This window comes from Lepidochelys kempii, chromosome 10 (genome assembly GCF_965140265.1).
Source record: "Lepidochelys kempii isolate rLepKem1 chromosome 10, rLepKem1.hap2, whole genome shotgun sequence".
Taxonomy (NCBI): domain Eukaryota; kingdom Metazoa; phylum Chordata; order Testudines; family Cheloniidae; genus Lepidochelys; species Lepidochelys kempii.
Window position 1 is genome coordinate 33,212,509 of NC_133265.1, and position 23,817 is coordinate 33,236,325.

Genomic DNA, 23,817 nt, shown 5'->3' on the forward strand with positions numbered 1-23,817 from the left:
TGGGTGAAGAGACTAGCATCAGGAGAGAGGGGGTCTGGACACGGGAAGGGGGGTCTTGCAGCAGGCGGGGGATGAGGAGGGACTGGGTGGGGAGGTCTTGTGGCAAGATGCAGTGAGTGGGGCCGGAGGCGGGGCTGGGGTTGAGTGTGGGCTGGCCATGGACAGAAGAGGTGGGACAGGGAGCTAGGTTCCCCGCTGGGAAGCTTTACCTACTGCCCATGATAGCTAGGGATGATGAATTGATCCCCTCAACATGACAAGTTATTAATTTGAAACAGCTTTGTAACTACTTTTAAAACAGCACTTATTATTCGCAAAAAGAAAAGGAGTACTTGTGGCACCTTAGAGACTAACCAATTTGTTTGAGCATGAGCTTTCGTGAGCTACAGCTCACTTCATCGGATGCTGTAGCTCACGAAAGCTCATGCTCAAATAAATTTGTTAGTCTCTAAGGTGCCACAAGTACTCCTTTTCTTTTTGCGAATACAGACTAACACGGCTGTTACTCTGAAACCAGCACTTATTATTGTTTGCAAATGCAGAATTGAAAAAAAAAAAAAGAAAAAAAGCTTATCGTGCGTGGCATGCATGTCTACCGCTCAGAAGCGCTTCCTATAGACTACAGTCGTAGCTAGTGCTCTCCTGTTTTCTCTTTTTATAATAAAAAATACATACCTAGCTAACAAAGAGTGATGAACCCGAGCCATCTAAAAAGAAACCAAAAACCTACAACTTTCCATTCGGAATGGGAAAATGAATTTCTGTTTGCAACAGTAAAAGGTAAGTGTGTATGTCTTCTCTGTCACACAAGTATATCCAGAAGTAAAAAGGGGAATTTAGAAAGACATCACAAACAATGCATAGCAAATTCAAGAACAGTTTCCCCTTGAACAGCGCACTTCATACAAATAAAGTTAATTAATTGAAGGCTGCTTTGAAAACTCAACTGTCATTTTTTACTAAACCAGCAGCAAAAGGGAAGGTCTCTGCTGAAGCATCGTTACATGTTTGCCATCTGCTGGCAAAACACAAGAAATCGTTTACAGATGGAGAAGTATTTAAAGAAGAAATGACTGTGGCACTCCTTATTTAAAGACTTTAAAAACAAAGAGGAAATAAAGACAGCAATCCAGAGCATATCACTCGGTGCTTCCACAGTAGCCAGACGGATGGAATCTTTGTCTGAAGACATTCTTCTGCAACTACAAGAGGATTTGAATGACTGCGAATGCTTTTCACTGCAGTTCAATGAATGAGCCGACATGACCGACACAGCCCAGGTAATTGTTTTTGTTCAAATGGTTTTTAAGGACGTGACAACTAAAGAGGACCTTCTGACTGTTTTGACCCTTAAAGAAAGAACAAAAGGTGAAGATATCTATGACAAATTCAAAAAGTACATGCTTGAGAAAATCATTCCAGTCAAGAAACTTGTTTCGATCACAACAGATGGTGCACCCCCCATGCTTGACACACATGCTGACATGATCCAGATTTTCCTTCATTTGTGGATTACCACTGTGTAATCCACCAGCAAGCACTAGCGAGTGAAGTTAACGGATTTTTCACATGTAATGAAAATCATTGTCAGAACTGTAAACTCAATTTGAGCAAGAGCCCTCCAGCACCGCTTGTTTAAATCCTTACAAAAGCAATTTTCCTTCTCTTGATATTGACATCTCCTCATCAATTATTGGGAGTGGACCACATCCACCCTGATTGAATTGGCCCTGTCAACACTGGTTCTCCACTTGTAAGGTAACTCCCTTCTCTTCATGTGTCAGTATTTTATGACTGCATCTGTAATTTTCACTCCATGCATCTGAAGTGGGTTTTTTACCCACGAAAGCTTACGCCTAAATAAATCTGTTAAATCTTTAAGGTGCCACCGGACTCCTCGTTGTTTTTACTTGAAGAAGTGGATTCTGCTTATGGTGAGCTGCTCCTCTATGTGGATGTGAGGTGATTAAGCAGGGTCGAATTTTGGATCTAATGCCTGAAATCATCACTTTTCTAAAATCAAGGAACAAAGTGTGCAATGAGCCATCAGACAATGCATGGCTGCTAGAGTTCAGGTTCCGCCTTACTGACATAACATCCTAACTGAACGAGCTGAACAGTGAACTGTTGAGAAAGGACAGAGACCTATCACATATGATCAGTGCAGTGAATACATTCAAATTGATACTGGGTCGGTAGTGTGATGGGTTCAGTCACAAAGACCCTCCTGGGACTGTCACATGATGTGCTGAGATTACCTCTGAGCCCATTTTCCCTGCCAGTTCGGGACTCCAGAACCCTGTCTTGTTGAGCCAGACATGCTAGCCTGCTGCAACACAGACCCAGGGTCTTGGCCATGCCCCCAAACCTGCAGACTAAACTGAAAACAGCTCAGCAGGTTTACCTGTCTCCAGCACCCAGACACCCACCTCCCAGTTGGATCCAAACCCCAAACAAATCTGTTTTACTCTGTATATTATACAGGGTAAACTCATAAATCGTCCGCCCTCCATAACACTGATAGAGAGATATGCACAGCTATTTTCTCCCCCAGGTATTAATCACTTACTCTGGGTTCATTAATAAAGAAAGGTGATTTTATTAAGTACAAAAAGTAGGATTTAAGTAGTTTCAATAACAGATAGAACAAAGTAAGTCACCAAGCAAAATAAAGCAAAAACACGGAAGTCTAAGCCTAGTACCTTAAGAAACTGATTACAGGTAAATCTCACCCTCAGAGATGTTCCAATAAGCTTCTTTCACAGACTAGACTCCTTCCTAGTCTGGGCCTAATCCTTTCCCCTGGTACAGTCCTTGTTAGTTCCAGCAGACATCTTAGGTGGAAAGCAGGGGTTTTCTCATGACTTGGAACCCTCTTTGTTCTGTTCCACCCCCTTTCATAGCTTTGGCACAAGGTGGGACTCTTTTGTCTCTCTGGGTCCCTCCCACCACCCTCCCCCTTTTAAATGGAAAAGTAACAGATTTAAGATGGATTCCAGTATCAGGTGTCATGATCACATGTCCTGTGAGTCCCCAGACTCCATTCTTCCTGGGCTGGCCCACAAGCACACAGGAAGGTTTGAAAGTAAACAGAGCCATTTACAACCAATTGTCCGAGTCAATGGGAGCCATCAAGATTCTAAACCACCATTAATGGCCCACACTTTGCATAATTACAATAGGACCTCAGAGTTATACTTCATATTTCTAGCTTCAGATACAAGAATGATACATACATACAAATAGGAGGAATATATTCAGTAGGTTATAACCTTTGCTATGATACCTTACAATAGACCTTTTGCATAAAGCATATTCCAGTTACATCACATTCACACTCATAAGCATATTTCCATAAAACATATGGAGTGCAACGTCACATGTGGTCCTCCCAGTTAAAGGATAATATGCTGCAACACTTCCTGAGTCTGGAGAAAATACTAGAAAAAATTTAAGACAAAGAAAAATGCTTCCATCCAGAAATGTTCTGTGCATAGCTGACCAAATTAGCAGAGGAATTCAACAGGCGATTTCAAGAATTAGACATGATGGAGCCAGTCGTCATGTGTATCTCAAATCCATTCCTTCCAGCAGACATTGGTGCGTTGGCTGTGACATTCCATCAGGTGTTTGATTTACAAAGTAGTGGAATTGATACAGAGAAAATTACCATGCAAAGTGACATTGAGCTGAAAGCCAGATCAAGGGACAGCAAATTTTGGGGACTCGTAAACTGAGAAAAGTACCCCCTTCTATTGTCTTGCTTTAAAAGTGGAAGCTTACTTTTGTTCCACCCATCTGTATGAGATGGTGTTCTCACAAATGAAGATGATCAAGTCCAAGTATCACACCTGTCTCACAGATGCTCATCTGCAGGACTGCATGTGACTAGCTATTTCAAATTACAACCTGAATTTTGAGACACTGGCAGATAATGTGTAGTCACAAGTGTCACATTGAGACTCGGTAAGTAGGGAAAATGTATAATTATGTATATTAAGCACTTGATCTCAGCTTATTTCTACATTTTCTTTGAGGTAGATCCTGGGTTGCACTTAAATTAAAAAAGTGATCTTGTGATTAAAAAGGTTGGAGACCACTGCATTACAACAATCTGTAACCCACTAGACCTCCCCCCTCTTTGTTCTATGCCTGTGTTATGAGAGAATGGGACTTGACATAACAACAGCCATTTTGTGTGTTCAGATACCATTAACTGGAAGCAAGACACCGCATAATCGGGAATAATTTGGCTTTTTCTGAGGCAGATAAAAGACCTGCACAGCTGCTTTGTCATGAATAAGGACAGATAAAGTGACAGACTCATGAGAATGAAAGGGAGTGTGGATAGCTGACCTTGGATGTGGGTGTCTGAATTTCTTGCTGGGAGTTGCTTTTGCTGATAAGTAGAAATGATGAGTTCTTTGTTGTTGCTAGGGAAATTGTCAGCCCATTAGGGGTTACTATGAGTTGTGGGCTTTGTTTTGAGCAACCTATAAGGATTAGTTAAGTGTGTGCTATTTGGAGATAGGTTTCAGAGTAACAGCCGTGTTAGTCTGTATTTGCAAAAAGAAAAAGAAAGCTTATGCTCAAATAATTGGTTCATCTCTAAGGTGCCACAAGTACTCCTTTTCAATTTGGAGATAGTTGGGAGAAGTTCGGAGAGGATTTCTACAAGCTGGAAGACTGATATCTAACTTCCCGGTGGCTAGGAGGAAGGCTGGGCACTGGAACCCTGATACTGAGCATTCAACACCATCTCAGACTTTGGGTAACTGTATGTAGGGGCTCTAGATTATTGCTATTTTAGATGTGTGCTGTAGACTCAATAAAAACAAGGATTTTGGGGTGAAAGCACTTGTGCATACCAATCATTCATCAGACAGAGGAACTGTGTCCCTATTGATTTATGTCCTGACAGGGCATGGAAAACACAGACTAGTTACCATAGTTTCAGATTCAGAAAACCCCAGGTAACAATTGCAGAGGTGTTAACTGCCCACTTCATCTTGAATGGTTTCTTGTCATACATGTTAACTCCTTCTGCTTAACAATCTGTTACACCTTGTATTTAGCTGTGACACACTGATTACCTTTTAGACCTGAAGTAGACAGAGTTCTGTGTAGCTCTAAAGGTTGTCTCTTTCACCAACAGAAGTTTGTCCAATAAAAACTATTACCTCACCCACCTTGTCTCTCTCATATACTGGTACCACCATGGCTACAACAATGCTTTAAAGTGCCAGGCATTCTGGGACCCTTAAGACATTCCTATTAAACAAAACCTGTTTCCTCAGAAAGCACACACAATCCCTATGGGTTGACGATCACATAGCAGACCTCAGAATTGCCCCTAAAGACAGCTTTCAAACATTAAACTGAACTGGAGAATGGGTAGGAATTCTCTTAGGAAACAGGCTCCTGGGCTGCTGTCTACCCAACCTAGGCCAGAAACTCTGGATAGTTTTAGATCTCTGAAATGGCTACCTGCAGACAATACTGACCTACTTCACAAGAGGTTGGGAGAATTAGTGTTTGTAAAGCAAGACAGAAGTGCTAAGTAGTATTAATGTCTCCTGAGTTCTCTGCTTTTGGAAACAATGGCCACTTCTTCCCTTAATGTGTTAAACAGTTGCTGGTGGAGGAGCTTAGACTGCAGATTCCTGGCTTGTGGTTTGTCTGTAAATCACAAAGCTGGACTCTACCCAAGACTCTCTCTTGAATGTTTCAGCAGGAAGTCTGGATGAAGAAAGCTCTGTTCTCAGTTATGTGGCCCAGTGAACTACTTTATGAGCTGGTCCAGTTTCCAGGTCCCAGCTAGACCTGCAAGGGATTCTGTCCAAGTCTTAAAGCACAGGGTCTCAGACACATCCTTCCAAACTGGATTTCACTGCCCATAAACATTTTACGTCTCCTGTGTTGAGGATGTATGTGACTCCTCAGTGCTGCCTGTGGGTCAGCTGACCAGCCTCAGAAAAAGGAGGAGGCTTGAGAGCCCAATTTATTACCTCTGTGAACTACATAAACACTTAGGGCTCATCTGTACACAGAATCTGAACTGGTTTAAACTTATTCCAATGTAGTTAAACCAGTGCTTAGATCAGTGGAGCTTAAAGCACAATCTAACAATCTTAACCAGTTTTGAATCAATAGATAGCCCACACACACAAGTTGCAGTGGTTTAACTAACTTGGAATAAAATCACACCTTATCAATATAATGGTGTGTAGGCCCGGACTTACTACTGCTTGTAGCCATGAATCAAAACAACATGGATGGGGTCTGAGCATTTCAGAGGACCCTAATGCTGTCCCACCTTGGGTCCTGGTGAAATCTGACATGGAATTAAGCAGCACAGTTGAAAGCAGAATACATCAGGAAGGATGAACCAAGTGGCCCATCCATCAAAACTACCCACCAACATTGCAGGATGTTAAATGTTATTGGGAGGTTTGATTTTTGCTTGCTAGAGGAATCACAGAGGCTGCTCTGCTCTGTCTGCAAAGTCCAGAAAAAATACCTGCTTGGATGGAAAGAGTTTGCTGGTGCAAATGCAAAGGAGGATGAATAATTTAGTACCTCTGCATGAAAGGAATGTGGTCAGAAGACAACAATTGACAACGCTGGTTTGCTGCCACCCTCCATATTGAACTTCTGCTGTAATGTGCATGTTCCATACAATGGTTTTTTTTTCTGCATAGAGTGTTCCCATATGGAGTGGAAGTAGGAAACTAGGCTGTCTATTCCTAGCTCAAGTGCCTCTTTTTTTACCTATATGTTTGGAGCAGCTCATCCTTTACACCACTTTTGTTAATGAAGGAGCCTCTGTTGTTCACTATGAAGAGCCCCCCTCAGACTCAAAGTAATTTGCAGACCAGTTGTCAAGCAAATCCTTTGCATCCATAGCATGGCAGTGCCAACGGGTCAGTAGTTTTTGTTCATCCCCTAATGGTGCTACATCTCATTTTCCCACCTATGCTTTGTAATGCTAACAGTGCATAAAATGTTCACAAAGCCTGCCTGCCTCAGCTACTCATTGCCTCTCCTGTCAGGCACAGCTTTACCTTTGCAAACATATGGGTCCTGCATCAAAAGGATACGTCAATAGATCATTTTAATTCTATCACATCATGACTCAGTTGTTTCCCTTCTCTTGCTGCATGGGCAGTCTCTGTTCCCCTTCTTCAGGGCTCTGGTATCAGCCATCATTAATGCAGAAGGATGGGATGGGTCAGGAATAAGGAATACGTGATACATCTCCTGCTTTGATATAGCATGATCATAAATGTGACTTTCTGATTAAAGTCTGACCCTCTGCTGCATGCTGCTGGTACTGCCTTCACACACCGTTTATTGCCCCTTCTCATACTGACACAACAAAGGCTAGGGGGCAGGTTTTCATCTGAACAATTGTTACTTTGCTCTATCTTTTAGTCAGTCACCTCTCAACCACAAAGTTAGGGCCCTAAAGGCTGGTTGGTGAACAGGATTCATGGGATCATAGCCTGTTAGATAAGAGTTTATGCCCCTCCCAGGGGAGGATTTAGTTCCTGATAGAACACATAGGTTTTGTAAACCAACACTGAACTTCAACTTAGCCAAAAGGATTCATTCCACTATGCAACACCTTCCCCGACCACTATCAGCAATTGTCAGCAAACTCTGAATGGCCAGAGTGCAGGTGAGTACTTATCAGGAATTCACCAGAAATTTCCATTTCTTCACTCTGTTTCCATAAAAAGCTATAGCAACACATTACAATACAGTCTAGTTCCATGGATGCATATTATTTCTCCAGCAGTACAGGACAGCATACTATTTCTCCAGTGATCATACAGAGTTCTAACAAGCCCTGGATATACATGTAGCATCTAGTAATAACCTGTCATTGCTATATACTTGCACTGATTTGTTGGTAGAATGATCCAATATATCTATTAACGGACTCTGCATAGAAGGTTGCCTCTCTTTAAGGAATATATTTTAAACAACGGTGCAGTCTTGGTTCAGTTCATGGAAGGAGGCATTTAATGACAGATTAACTACTGGCTGCAAATGTAGAGGCCTATATATGCCAGCTCATTTGCACTCTTACTGTTATACACAATATAACGCAGATTAGGTGTAAAATAGTTTACTGGATACTTCTCATTTAAATGACTAAGGAATTCCATCACAAACAGTGACAAGATACCACATGTATCTTACTGGGAGCTGGACCATGACCCACCACTCATTTCATATAAGCCACTGAACAGACTTCAGTCAGTGATGACACTGGTCATCATTTATCTGGTCTGGGTTAATCCTGGAGATGTAGAGGTGAAAGTTTCTACTCTCATTATCAGTCCCCAGACCAATCAGCCATTAGTTACTACTCTTCCTCATCTGAGTAAAACTGAAGGCTAAGGTAAGTATGTAAAAATGACACTACATTACTCTTGGATCTTATCTGGTCAGCATCATAAATGCTGATTTAGTGACTAGTTTTTACTACTTATTTGTGTTCACCTGCCGAGCTCACATAGCTCTGGGAGAGAGCTGACATCTATTCTGGCTCACATAGCACCAGAATCATTAACCAAGTTCTACTTACAGAATCTTATTACTGGAGATTTAAGGATGAACCAGAAAGACCCTGGCCTGACTCTCAGAGCCCATGCTGAGTTTGCAGAGTTTTCAGTTATTAAAAAAAATCTTGTACACTGATTTGTCCATGTGTAACTGAGAAACAAACTTGGAAGACCATGATGACTCGTCTATCTCAGGCCCTTTCTGCTGGGTAGCAAGCACACATTAGAAATCTGGAGTTCAGCTCTTATACCCTTAAGGACAAGAATAAGGGTTCATAGCAAAGAACTTAAAGTGCCTCCTATCTTCCTTCCATTTCCCTCTATGCTGCCTCCCCTAATCCACTCATGTTCCCACCAGCAGAGGGAACCCTCGCCCACCATTCTAGGATCCTGCTGCCTCTCAGAACTGGGGACTGTCTGAAGGGTTAAGAACTATCATTCTATCAGACCTGGGACACAGCATAGAACAAAATGAGGCAAAATCCCATGATGAAGGTACCTTGAAATGAAGAGGAATTTATTTAACATAAATAAACAACAGAGATTACCAGGGGCATGCAAATTATACCACAAGGGAAGCAAAAACCCTGGAAACTGTCCAAAAAGTCAAGTGGTCTTGTCAAATATTTCCCCAGCTGCAGGGATGAGTTTAGTTATCCAGCAGCTGAGCTGCCTTACCCGCTACACTACTCTGTTGACAGATCATTGTTGCATTAGTAGTACCTGTGTTTGCTAATGGCAACAGTCTACCCTTGTGCCTGCTAAGCCCTAGGTGCCAGGCAGAGGTGGAGGTTTCCTGACAAGCTAATGCATTTTGCTAGTGCTGAAGGCTGGTGTTCTGAGCCCAAGGGCTAATTCCTGGGTGGGCATATGGGGAGCTAATCTGGACTCCTGGTGTCAACTGCTCTGTTGGGAAAGGCTGTTTCTAAAATCAATATGAAATTAAGACTTTTGGGCCAAACGTAGAAATCCTGGCAAACCATTTTAGCAGTAATCTCCAGGTTTTGTCTCAGCAGGACGATGGGACTCTGTGTGGGCACGCAGTCCAGTAATTACAACTGCAACCTCCCTATAAAGTGAAACTTGGAAGCATATTTAGATGTCACGCAGAGATGCAGATATTCTACCCCATGCAGCAGAGTCTGGGAACAGACCGATGTTCCAACAGTCAACAACAAAAGCAGTTGTGCTGGAGGAAACAGTGATTGGCATCTGGCACAGAGCTTGCCCTTTCGATCAGTTTGGGCTCAGTGTTTTTCCAGGGCTTTGGTAAGGAGTTCATTCAGACGGCTCACCATAGGTCTGGGGTCATCATTCAGTCCTGCTGCTATCATGGCGTTCTCATAAATCTGAGACAGACAAGGGCACAGAGAAGAGAAGGAATGTTATTAGCAGCAGGAGCCACCTTGGTATGAAATGGAGAAGTGCAGCTCCTCTGTAGAAGATCATGGGATACACATCAAGACACATCTGGGGGGATCATATGATAGGAAGAGGTGCTGCCCAGGGATTCTCTCCAGCACCCCATGCCCCGGAGTGCATGTGAGTGTGACGTGCCATTTGGAGTCTTGGTCGGTTTCAGACAGACTTTTGAAGTGGGGAGGGGATGGTAAGACCCATCTTAAATGCCAGGTGCTTCCAACAGACAAGCCTATGAATTCTCTCTGCTTTTTCCCTCCCTGCCCTTTTTTCCCAAGCCCAGTCCACCCCGCAGCGTGAACAGCATAGCTCCTAGCTCTGCACCAGACATGAGTTGCAGTAGGGTCAGAGTGGGTAACACTGAGCCACGTTCCTGGATGACATCACAACATTCTCGAAAAAATGGACCCTGGGCCATGCAGGACTAAAAATACCTAGAATGGGGACCATTGGGTGTTTGGTTCCAGCTGGTCAGGAGCACAGCCTTGGCCCACTCCCTTACTGCCCATTGATATGGCAGCCTGCCCAGGGAGCATGGTGGTGCAGACATGGCTCTCACCTGATCGAGCAGCAGCTGGGCCAGGTCGGGCTGGCTGACCCTCAGCTGACTGAGTTTCTTGATCAGCGCATGCCTGCAACAGAATGAGAGATCAACACAGCGTCGCAGTGCCCCTTGGACGCATGACAACACCACTGATCACAAGAGGAGCAAGGCGCTATGGAGGAATAGCAAAATGCCTCCCTTATGGTCAAAAGTTCCCTTCTCTGCCTCTTTACCTGTGATCTTCTTCCTACCTCCTTCCACATCCCAGCCCCATAACCTGTGGGGTGGATAATGCAGAGGGTAGCTGATGTGGGACCCCCATGAGGCTGGACATCATGTGAGCTTGCATCCGTCACTGTGCACAGCTCCACAGGCCAAGACACAGCAACATAATTGCAGCACTTAAGAGAATGGAGGATCCCAGCTGGTTCAAGTTCGCCATGCCAGCCGGTGTCTGCCTTTGCACAACATCCAAGCTGAAGCGCTCTGGCTCTGCCCCACCTCACCCCGTGTTTATCTCCAGTGTGGGCTGCAGGATCTGGGCACGCTCCTCGTTGGTCTTGGCCAGCTGCTGCATGCGCAGAAAGTGGCGGGCAGCCCCCATCTCAAGCACAGTGATCATGGCCGGGTGGGTGTCCAGTCGTGGAGTCACCTGTCAGAGGAACAACAAACAGTGATGGGATGGGAAATGCAGGCAGCTCAGAAGTCAGGGATAACGAAGGGCTCAAAGGCTGGTTTTCGGCCAAGGAGGAGGATGTCTCCTCAGTGCAGAAACTACACAAAACTCCAAGAGAACTGACACCCACACTCAAGAAACTGCCTACAACGGGGTGAAAGCCCACGGCCTGAACAGTACCTTTTTGAGTGCGTGTGTGTGAGTGAGAGAGACAGACAGACACTGAGCACAGGGCGGGAAGCTTGGATGATATGGGTCTAATTCTGCCTCTGCCGTTATCTCCCTACCTAAGGGTATGTCTGCACTATGAAATTAGGTCGATTTTATAGAAGTCCATTTTTAGAAATCGATTTCATATGTCCACATTAAGTGCATTAAGTTGGCAGAATGCATCCTCACTACCGTGGCTAGCATTGATTTACGGAGTGGTGCACTGTGGGTGGCTATCCCACAGTTCCCGCAGTCTCCGCCACCCATTGGAATTCTAGATTAAGCTCCCAATACCTGATGGCGCAAAAACATTGTTGCGGGTGATTTTGGGTACGTCGTCAATCGCCCCTCCCTCTGTGAAAGCAATGGCAGACAATCGTTTCGCGCCTTTTTTCTGTGCAGACGCTGTCAGGGTTCCCTCCCCACTCTGAACTCTAGGGTACAGATGTGGGGACCTGCATGAAAGATCCCCTAAGCTTATTTCTACCAGCTTAGGTTAAAAACTTCCCCCAGGCACAAATACTTCCTTGTCCTTGGATGGGTACTACTGCCACCACCAAGTGAGTTAGACAAAGATTCAGGAAAAGGACCACTTGGAGTTCCTCTTTCCCTAAAATATCTCCCCTACCCCCTTCACCCCCTTTCCTGAGGAGGCTTGAGAATAATATACCGACCAAATAGGTTAACAAAGTGAGCACAGACCAGCCCTTTGGGTTTTTAGGACACTAAAAACTAATCAGGTTCTTAAAAACAGAACTTTATTATAAAAACAAAATAAAAGAAGCACCTTTGTAAAATCAGGATGAAAGGTAATTTTACAGGGTAATCAAATTCAAAACACAGAGGATTCCCCCTCTAGGCAAAACTTTAAAGTTACAAAAAAAAACCACACAAAAAAACCAGGAATAAACCTCCCTCTTAGCCTAGGGAAAATTCACAAGCTAAAAACGCATTTTCCTTCCTATTACTTACAATTTGTAATCTTAGATGCTTAGTTCAGGTATGGCTTTAGGAGATGTATTTTCCCTGCCCTGCTTCCTCGCTGACCCGGAGAGAACACAAAGAAAAACAAAACAAAAACCTTCCCCCATAGATTTGAAAGTATCTTCTCCCCTTATTGGTCCTTTTGGTCAGGTGCCAACCAGGTTATCTGAGCTTCTTGACCCTTGACAGGCAAAGGAGGGATTTTATGCTACCCATAGCTGTATGTTTATGACAGACACCATACCTCGGCAAGCATGGAGCCCGCTCAGCTCAGTGTCACCGCTGCTATTGTGTCCTGGGTGCTGCTGTCAGCAGACGGTGCGTACGACTGCTAACTGTCATCATCCACCGCTTCCGTTGCAACTCTGCTCTCCTGCTCTTGTAAATGAGCTCAATCTCAATAGCAAATCTCTCCATGTTATCGTCATCCACCGCTTCCGCTGCAACACTACTCTCCTGGTGCCATGAATCCACCTCGCAGGTCCTCTTGTCGTTCTATATAAATATCTATTCTTGTGGCATCCGTCATCATCCATCGCTTCTGCTGCAACTCTGCTCTCCTGCAGACGCCATACCACGGCAAGCATGGAGCCCGCTCAGCTCACCGCTGCTGTTGTGAGCATTCTAAACACCTCACGCACTATCCTGGAGCATATGCAGAACAGGGCTAAGAGACGCCAGCACGAGGACGATCTTGATGAAGACATGGAAACAGACGTTCCTGAAAGCATGAGCTGTGGCAATTGGAACATCATGGTGGCAGTGGGGCTGACTGATACTGTGGAACGCTGATTCTGGGCCCGGCAAACAAGCACAGACCGGTGGGACCGCATAGTGTTGCGGGTATGGGATGATTCACAGTGGCTGCGAAACTTTTGCATGCGTAAGGCCACTTTCCTGGAACTCTGTGAGTTGCTTTCCCCTGCCCTGAAGCGCAGGAATACCAAGATGAGAGTTGCCCTGACAGTTGAGAAGCGAGTGGCGATAGCCCTGTGGAAGCTTGCTACGCCTGACTGCTACCGGTCAGTCAGGAATCAATTTGGAGTGGGCAAATCTACTGTGGGGGCTGCTGTGATCCAAGTAGCCAATGCAATCATTGACGTTCTGTTATCAAGGATAGAGACTGGGAAATGTGCAGGTCATACTGGATGGCTTTGCTGCAATGGGTTTCCCTAACTGTGGTGGGGTGACAGACAGGATGCTATCTTGGCACCAGACCACCTTGCCAACCAGTACGTATACCGCAAGGGGTACTTCTCAATGGTGCTGAAAGCACTGGTGGATCACAAGAGAGGTTTCACCGACATCAATGTGGGATGGCCGGGAAAGGTACATGATGCTCGCATTTTTAGGAACTCCGGGCTGTTCGAGCAGCTGCAAGAAGGGACTTAACTCCCAGACCAGAAAATTACTGTTGGGGATGTTAAAATACCAATAGTGACCCTTGGGGACCCAGCCTACCCCTTGCTCCCATGGCTCATGAAGCCATACACAGGCAGCCTGGACAGTAGTAAGGAGCAGTTCAACTATAGGCTGAGCAAGTGCAGAATGGTGGTAGAATGTGCCTTTGGACATTTAAAAGCTTGCTGGTGCTGTTTGCTGACTAGGTCAGACCTTAGCGCAACCAACATTCCCATTGTTATTGCTGCTTGCTGTGTGCTCCATAATATCTGTGAGAGTAAGGGAGAGACTTTTATGGCGGGGTGGGCGGTTGAGGCAAATCGCCTGGCATCCAATTTTGAGCAGCCAGACACCAGGGCGATTAGAAGAGCATAGCAAGGCACACTGCGCATCAGGGAAGCTTTGAAAACCAGTTTCATGACTGACCAGGCTTCGGTGTGACAATTGTGTGTATTTCTCCTTGATGCAAACCTGCCCCCTTTGTTGGTTTTAATTCCCTGTAAGCCAACCACCCTCCCCCCTTCGAAATAAAGTAACTATTGTTTTGAAACCATGCATTCTTTATTAATTAAAAAAAAGGGAGATAACTGACAAGATAGACCGGGTTGGGGGTGGGGGAGGGAAGGACAAGTCCACATTGCTTATTGTAGCCACTACAAATCAAACTGTTTGAATGACAGCCTTCTGTTGCTTGGGCCATCCTCTGGAGTGGAGTGGCTGGGTGCCTGGAGCTTCCCCACCCCACGTTCCTGGGTGTCTGGGTAAGGAGGATATGGAACTTGGGGAGGAAGTCAGGCGGTTGTACAATGGATGCAGCGGGGGTCTGTGCTCTTGTTGGCTTTCCTGTAGCTGCACCAGATGCTTCATCATGTTCGTTTGCTCCCCCATTAGCCTTAGCATCGCCTCCTGTCTCCACTCTCCTGCCTATGCTCTTAGCGCTCACTTAATGCTTTCCTAGTCTCTAACACTGAATGCCTCCATGCATTCAGCTGTGCCCTATCAGTGCGGGAGGACTGCATGAGCTCGGAAAACATGTCATTGCGATTGCATTTTTTTCACCTTCTAATCTGCGATAACTTCAGGGACAGAGATGATAGGGGAGCCTAGAAACATTTGCACCTGGGAAGAGATAAAAAGGAAGAGTAAAATTTACGATGATACATTTCTGAGAACAAAAGGGAGACTCTTTAACAGTGAATCAAGCAATTCACAGCAGACAGCACATGTGCTTTAGGTACAAGGTCGCATTTTGCCTTTTATATTGCGCACCTGCCGGTATGGGGACACATCACACACGGCTGGGCAACAGAATCTGGTTTCCATTCAGCCATGGTAAGGCAAAGGGTACGCAGGATTGGCTTCTTACGCATAACACATGGGAATGGTTTCAAACTGCAGCGCCATCCCTTCCCATAGCAAGCAATGGATTGGGTTTCACATTTAAAAGGAGGAGCTGCAGTTTTAGGGTGGATGTGCAGCATACACCTCCCTCAACCCCCCCGCGTGGCTATTCTCCAGGATGATCCCTTTTAGCCAAGCGCAAAGAGCCCAGCATGAACAGGGTCCTTTTACTGTTCCCTTACAAAAATTCACCTATTTCAACCAGGTGACCATGAATGATATCACTCTCCTGAGGCTAACACAGAAAGATATAGACCGAATGTTGCTTGAATGTGACCAAAACCCAGGACCATTTGCTGCCATGCTTTGTGCTGCAGTGATTCCAGAATACTTCCAGAGTACCTCCAGAAGAGGTTCATGGAGATGTCCCTGGAGGATTCCCGCTCCATCCCCAGACATGTGAACAGACTTTTCCAGTAGCTGTACTGGCCACAAATGCATCCCAATTCTTCAGGGCAAATCAAACATTAAACACTATTGCTTTTAAACCCTGTACTGTAGTTACAAATGTGCACTCACCAGAGGTGCCTTCTCCAGCTTCAGGGTCGGGGATCCCACCTTTGGAGGGTATTGGCTCCAGGGTGATGAAAAGGTCCTGGCTGCTGGGAAGAATGGATTCACCGCTTGCCTGCGGCACATTCTCCTCCTCCTCCTCTTCCTCATCCACAAAATCCTCCTCCCTGTTGTGCGAGACTCCCTCCTTTCAGGTGTCCACAGACAGTGGTGACAGGGTCCCCTCCTAGAATGCCGTGCAACTGATCATAGAAGCGGCATGTCTGGGGCTCTGACCCTGAGCTACCGTTTGCCTCCTTTGTCTTTTTGGTAGGCTTGCCTCAGCTCCTTAACTTTCACGCGGCACTGCTTTGTGTCCCTGTTGTAGCCTCTCTTCAACATGCCCTGTGCGATTTTGGCAAATATATTTGCATTTCTTTTTTTTGATCGGAGTTCTGCCCGCATAGATGCTTCTCCCCATACAGGAATCAGATCCAGTCTCTCTCTTTCGGTCCATGCTGGAACTCGTTTGCGATTCTAGGAGGACTGCATGGTCACCTGTGCTGCTGAGTTCGCCATGCTGACCAAACAGGAGATGAAATTCAAAAATTCCTGGGGCTTTTCCTGTGTACCTGGCTAGTGCATTGGAGTTCAAAGTGCTGTCCAGAGCAGTCACAATGGAGCACTCTGGGATAGCTCCCGGAGGCCAATACCGTCGATTTGCATCTGCACTAACCCAAATTCGACCCAGCAAGGTCGATTTTAGTGCTATTCCTAGTGCTACTCTCCTCCAAGGAGAAGTACAGAAGTCGATTTTAAGAGCCCTTTAAAGTTGATGGAACGGGGTTGGTTGTATGGATGCATTAATTTTAAAATCGATCTAATGCGGCTAAATTCGACCTAACCCCGTAGTGTAGGCCAGGCCTAAGAGTTGCTACATTGCCCCCCCCCCACAGTATGTAAGTGCTCCACTGACTCCTTTTCTCTGACCTCAAGCCAGTCACCTACCTACACTGTACAGAGGCAGAACAATTAAGATCCTCTACCCAGAGGGGTGTATATGTTTGTGAAGCACTCTGAAGATGAAGCGCTGTATCAGTTCACTCTACTGTTCACAGAGTGAGAACTTGAAGAATTATTCTACCAGCAAACATTATTGATCACTCAGCATGTTCACTACTAGCCTAACTACTCCTTGGTAACCCAAATGTACCTGAACAATCCGACTACAATCACACCTCTGAGCCAAGCCAAAGAACTGGTGTCTGTAGGAGCACATCCTGGCCTCTAGAGCGCTTTCCTGTGTCCTGGAGTGGTGCTGCAGTGGTCCTTTCAATCTAACAAACCCTCCAGCCCTTCTGGTGTCAAGAGAATCTGTCATCTTATGCAGCCTAGTTCTCTAGCTAAGTCACTGCTCAGTCTGTCTCCTTTTGTAGCAAGCAGAAAGGTCCAAATATAAGGAACTCGAAGTCCAGCGGTCTTGGACTCACTCCTCTGACCTTGACTAACGCTCACTGTCCTTGACTATTTTCCATCTCCCTTCTTAGTCTGGGTATGAGGTAGGAGGACCCAGGCCCCCCCACTCTACTGGGCTCCAGCTCAGGACCTTTGTTTGGCACAGGCAGAGTTAACCCTTCTCAAGACACTTGCTGTTCCCTACCTCTTTGGGCTTTACAGCCTCTTGTTCTGCTCCTCTCTCTCTTTGGAGTGTTGGCTTCTCTTCTTACCATTTTGTTATCAGGAGTTTCTCTCTCCAGTACCTCTGTCTCTCTAGCAGCCACCCTGCCCTCCTGCCATACAGCCCTTTAATACTCCCAGCTGCCGTGGGGCTGCCAATCAGCTCAGGCTGAGCAGACAGACAGACAGTCTGCATTAGCCCTTTGGTTGCACCTACACGGCTAACTAGACAAGACAGACAAAGGAATGGTTCTTACACCCATTTTACAGGTAGGGAATTGAGGCACGGAGAGATTAAATGATTTGCCCAAGGTCACATTGAAAATCTGTGGCTGAACCCACATCTTCTGGACCCTAGTTCAGCGCCTTGACCACAAAACCATTCTTCCTCTTTTCAGAGGTTATGATCTATACAGGTCTTTTCTACCTTTAGCTACTAGAATCCTATAGCACATGTACCTTAACACTGGTGACTCGAGAGCCCAATGCATTCCTCATCCAGGCCATCAGCTCCTCAGCCTCTTTCTCCGTCAGGCGTTCTGCAGCTGGGGAGGAGGAGGATGGGTTACATTACAGTACTGTCTGTCACTGGGCAGCACTGTGCTTTGCTCCTGAAAAGCAGCTTTGTCCTTTCTCATATCCATCCATCTGCTCTCTTACCAAACAGAGATGCAGAGATACGGCACCATGCCAAACGCACAACCTCAGCCTGCATCATTCCAGAGACCACCTCATACATAAAGAGGGCAAGCTTATTCCACCCCAATCCCCACGCTGCAATATCACCCCTGGGATCAGGAGTTTCTGCTTTTAAAATGAAGCTGGCTTTAAAACTACGATAGATCAGAGGTGCCCATGAACTCACTATGCAATATTTTAATCACTGTTTTAAACTAGAAAACTGCTTGGGTCCTGTCCACACCAGGGCCTGCTCTCTTACCAGACAGGGTTTTGACCCCAGTGTAGACAGGACAACGTTAGATTTCTTTTATTTTAAAGAGAAGAATTTACATCTATGCTATAATGCTCCTGCTTCATGGTTCTCGGTGTTATTATTGAGAATATAATCAACACTTCATAGCCCTTTACAGTCACTGGCCTCATGAATCCTCAGTGGCCCACGGAGCTTTGTAGGACAATGCAGGCTGGCTAAAAGGCCTCCCAGAGTGGGCCTGCAGCACTGGTTGGGGAAGGGACACTGCATCCCCACCCACTCCTTCTTCAGGGAGGGTGGGGAAGTAACAGGAAAGGAACTTGCAAGAACTGGTGCTCAGCAGCTTACAAACCAAGAGCAGGCACTATACAAACAGACAGCTGCCCAGATCAGGGGCAGAGCTGCCACGGGGGCCTCTGAGCACTGCAGAGGCAGGATGCTAACTAGAGAGAGTTTGCTCACATGCCTAACAAAGGCAATGCTTTCTTGAGGGAGGGCACAAAAATAGGGTATTCTCACTGGCTACCATCTTGGCTGCCATGTGGGAGGCTCAGCTCCACCTGGCTGCTGAGCTGGAGAATGTAGGTGCTGAGCTCAAGGCCACGCACTGGACGTGCTGGGGGAAGGGATGCTCTACCTGGGCGGCTCTCCTCAAACTTCTCTTCCTTATAGTGGTCAACAACGATGTCAGTCTCTACTGAGATCAGCTTCTTCTTGTCAAACTCCCGAAGGTGCAAGAGTGTCAGCTCATCAAACTGCTCATAGCAGAACAGCACCTGTATTGGGAAGGACAGTAAGCAACACGGTGTCCAGTGATGAACAGGATTGCCAGCAGCTCATCAGAGCTGCAGGGACAATAGCCTCTTCCCTTTCCCAGGGTGCAAAGCTGTGCTAGCCAGCAAGAGCATCACAAGTGAATGCTGGCAGATCCACCACTGCCCGCCCCTCGACACCCTGGCTCCCCAGACACACACAGCAACTGAACAGGCCAACAGGTTTGTTGATCGACATTGCTGAGCTCTGTGCAAACCCTTCCCCTTGCAGCAGCAGTTCCCAAATGGGGTCGTGCCACAAGCAGATGGGGTCACGGCTGTCCCTAGTGCGCAGAGGACATCATTCTGCTCTGCACAGCGTGACCTCACATGCATGGTGCTTGCAAGGTTATAATGCATGGAGGATATCATTTTGCTCTACAAAGTGGCATCCTCCGCACAGCATGACTTTGCACGCACCATACGTATGAGGTAATGCTGTGCGGAGGATGCCACTTTGTAGAGCAAAATGGTGTCCTCTGTGTGGTGAGACCTCACGTGTCTGGTGCATGTGCAGTCATACAAGGGGGGAGGATGCCATTTTGCTTTGCAAAGTGGCACCCTCCATACAGTCTGTGACCCCAGGAGGAAATGGTTCATTAAAATGGGGTCATGCCGGCAAAAAGCATGGGAATCCCTGCCTTGCAATATCCACCCTGCCATGACGTACAATGTCTCAGCATGCACAAAACAGCCTTCTGTGAAAAGGTCTCCTCTTTGCAGGGGCAGTGCTGAGTCAAGAAACTGCTGATTATAGATACATCTTCTCGTACTTCAGTGTTCTCCAGATTTCATCCCTACCCTCTACCACAGATCCCTAGCAGTCCCAGGAAATGGACTGTGTGGAATATGCCCACCTGATCCTATCAGATCCCTGCTCAGTGCCCAGGAGAAACTGAACATCCCACAGGGTTCTGCTAATACGCATAAGGTGAAATTCCCTCCTGCCCCAAATGTGAAGGATCCCAAAGTAGCCTGGAGGGGCCTGCAGATGGAGAATTCTTGCTGCCCTGGGGAGGAACTGTGAAAGGTGAGGAGGACCATCCTAGGACACCTGGAAAAGACCAAAGGCCCAGACACTGACCTGCTCCTCACTCATCACCCTGGTACAGGCATTGCAAACCAATGGCTGGGCTCTGAGGCAAAGCAGCTTTACTGCTGTGGTGTTAAGCTGAGAGAAGGGCAAGAGCTAACGGATTTTCCTCAGTACAGACCAATACTAACTCATACGTTTGTGAGGCTCCCACTGCCCTTCGCTTCTGAATAAAGGGACAGCTCTAATAATCCCCTCCCTACCGCAGGGTGAATATCTGAGGCCAAGAGGAGGCAGAGGGCTGCTAAGCTGCACCGGCCCCACAGAATAACTGAAGAGGACGTAACATATGCAGAGGGCAGGGAGCAACGTATCTCAAAGGTTGTCTCTCCTTTGCAGCAGATCTGCTGTAGCCAGCAAGCCCATAAAATACACCAGACACAGGGGACCCTACAGAGAGGAAGCTAGGCCTGGCAGCAGAGACAGCACTCTGTGGTGCTGATGCCAATTGGCAGCAGCAGAGGGCAGCACACCACTGCATCCTGCTGAGACACAGTGCATTGCTCACCCACCTCCATATCCTTTTTCTTCATGGCCTCGAAGTATGGCGAGTGCTCAGCCAGGTGTCGATTGGGCGCACACAAGTAGTAGATATTTCGGCTCCCTGCCTGCATGCGGCTGGCGTACTCTGTCAGGCTGGTCAGCTGGCCTGCAGGCAGTGCCGAGGACTCGTAACGCAGCAGCTTCGCTATGTCCTCCTGGGAGAGGAGATTTACCTTGTTAGAGGTGGAGTACTTGTGGCACCTTAGAGACTAACAAATTTGTTTGAGCATAAGCTTTCATGAGCTACAGCTCACTTCATCGGATGCATTCAGTGGAAAATAAAGTGGGGAGATTTTATATACACAGAGAACATGAAACAATGGGTGTTACCATACACACTGTAATGAGAGTGATCAGGTAAGGTGAGCTACTCTGAAACTTGTTAGAGGTGTGATCTCCCTTGCAAGGGGCTGGAAACCTGCTTTGGTTTCTGCCCAGGTCTCCTGCAGTGCCAGACAGTACAGAGCAGCTCCCTGGGGGCAGAAGGGTCATCAGTGAAGCTGGAGGAGCTTCTCCCCCATAGCACAGAGGGAAATTTGGTTTCTTTAGAGGGCGTTTTTATGGCACTTGTCCCCGCAGTAGTTGAGCGCCTTAGGGTTCTGCACAGGTCTCTGAACTACCTTAGCCAGCAGGCCATTCTGGGGCAGTGAAGCCACTCTGCACTCAGAACAAGCATGGGCTGTCAGTAGCTGTTTTACTAATGTGGGAGAGAGGGGTGCTGGCCAGGACACCAAGATAATCCACCATGCCATAGGGCTTCAGCCCTCCCACGAGCAGACAGAAGGGAGCTCAGTCCAAGGACCGAGGAGGAAGAGGAGGAAACTCTCCTCTGCACTTTACAAATCCAAGTGATTATAGCAGTTTGAGGCTACGCCCAGCCATCTCATACTGTAACCCACAGGGACCAACAAAGCCTAATATGAGCAACTGCCTTAGCCACTATGCAAGGTGGGTGTATGGGTAACTATAGCTTCTAATATGGTATATACATGTCAGCAAAAGACTGGCAACATTTGCCATAAACACCCAGCCCTGTTAGCAGGCGCTGATCCTGCTACAAAAGGGTTAAGTGGGTTCTGCTGACTCGCTGCCCTTCCTGGATACAAAGGATGTGGGAATGGCCCTTGAGTGTGGGCTAAGCAGTCCTGAGTGAGGAATCCTGGGAGAAGCAAAGCCTGGGGAGAAAGGCTGAGCTGAACATTATGTTCTGTTCTTGTTTACATATAGATTCCAAGGCAAGAAGGGACCACTCTCATAATGAAGTCTGACCACCTGTGTAACACAGGCCTGAGACCTGCCCCACAATAATTCTTAGAGCAGAGCTTTTAGAAAAACATCCAATCTCGATTTAAAATGGTCACCGATGGAGAATCCACCATAACCCTTGGTAAATTGTTCCAATGGTTCTCTATTCTCACTATTAAAAAAATATGCTTCACTTCCAGTCTATATTTGTCTTGCTTCAACTTCCAGCCACTGGGGTGAGCAAACTATGGCCCAGAGGCCAAATCTGGCCCTCCAGAAGTTTTAAACTGGCTCTCGAACTCCTGCCAGGGAGCAGGGTCCAGAGCTTGCCCTGCTCTGGTGCTCCAACCAGGGAGCGGGGTCAGGGGCTTGCCCAGTGCATACGGCTCCTGGAAGCAGTGGCATGTCCCCCTTCTGGCTCCTACGCAAAAGGGCAATCAGGGGGCTCCGCATGTTGCCACCACCCCAAGCACTGTCCCCGCAGCTCCCATTGGTCGGGAACTGCAGCTAATGGGAGCTGCAAGGGCAGCGCCTGCAGACGGGGCAGCGCGCAGAGCTGCCTGGCCGCACCTCTGCGTAGGAGCTGGAGCGGGGACATGCTGTTGCTTCTGGGAGCTGCTTGAGGTAAGCACTGCCTGGAGCCTGCCCCCCTGCCTGCACCCCAACCCCCTGCCCCAGCCCTGATCCCCCTCCCACCCTCCAAACCCTTCGGTCCCGGAGCACCCTCCTGCACCCCCAACCCCTCATCCCCAGCCTCACCCCAGAGCCTGCACCCCCAACCGGAGCCCTCACCCCCTCCTGCACCCCAACTCCCAATTTTGTGAGCATTCATGGCCCACCATACAATTTCCATATCCAGATGTGGCCCTCGGGCCAAAAAGTTTGCCCACCCCTGTTTTGGACCCTTCTCTGCTAGACTGAAGAGCCCATTAGTAAATATTTGTTCCCCGTGTAGCTACTTATAGACTGAAATCAAATCACGCCATAACCTTCTCTTTGCTCGGCTAACTAGATTGAACTCTGACTCTATCACTGCAAGGCATGTTTTCTAATCCTTTAATCATTCTTGTGGCTCTTCTCTGAACTCACTCCAATATATCAACATCCTTTTTGAATTGTGGACACCAGAACTGGACACAAAATTCCAGCAGCATTCAAACCAGTGCCAAATACAGAGGTAAAAATCACCTCTCTATTTCTACTCAAGATTTTCCTGCTTATAAATCCAAAGATTGCATTAGCCCTTTAGGCTACAGCTTTGCACTGGAAGCCCATATACAACTAATTATCCACCACGAGCCCCAAATCTTTTTCTGAGTGGCTGCTTCCCAGGATAGACTCTCCCATCCTGTAAGTAGGGCCTCCATTCTTTGTTCTTAGATGTATACATTTAACCATATAAAAAACACATATTGAGAGCCCTGCAAATCTGCAGATATCTGCTTTATATTCACGGATATCCACATACGTGGACCATCTTTGCAGATCGGATGCAGATACAAATTTTGTATCCGCACAGGGCTCTACATGTATTGTTTGCTTGAGCCCAGCTTACCAACCCATCCAGATCGCTCTGTGTCAGTGACCTGTTCTCTTCATTAGTTAGCACTCCCCCAATTTTTGTGTCACCTGCAAATTTTATCAGTGATGATTTATGTTTTCTTCCAGGTCATTGATAAAAATGTTGAACAACACAGGGCCAAGAACCAATCTCTGCAGAACCCTACTAGGGACACACCCACTCAATGAGGATTCCTATTTACAACTACATTTTGAGTGCTGTCAGTTAGCCAGCTTTTAATCATGTGCCACA

At 46.7% G+C, this 23,817-nt stretch overlaps 1 protein-coding gene across 2 annotated transcripts in view; it reads right to left on the minus strand.

Annotated features, from left to right (window-relative positions):
* Positions 1-9,063: 9,063 nt before the first annotated feature.
* TRAP1 (TNF receptor associated protein 1) overlaps positions 9,064-23,817 on the minus strand; it is a 75,724-nt gene continuing 60,970 nt past the window's right edge. The window contains exons 13-18 of one of the 2 annotated variants that reach the window (XM_073362771.1): positions 20,729-20,914; positions 18,949-19,087; positions 17,837-17,922; positions 11,043-11,188; positions 10,552-10,624; positions 9,064-9,922 (exon numbers count right to left, since the gene is read on the minus strand). In XM_073362771.1, the coding sequence (XP_073218872.1) occupies positions 9,821-9,922; positions 10,552-10,624; positions 11,043-11,188; positions 17,837-17,922; positions 18,949-19,087; positions 20,729-20,914 (732 nt within the window). In that variant the 3' untranslated portion in view covers positions 9,064-9,820. Of the gene's footprint in view, positions 9,923-10,551; positions 10,625-11,042; positions 11,189-14,346; positions 14,927-15,727; positions 15,948-17,836; positions 17,923-18,948; positions 19,088-20,728; positions 20,915-23,817 lie in introns of those variants that run through there. The other variant, XR_012161182.1, reaches the window with a different exon arrangement.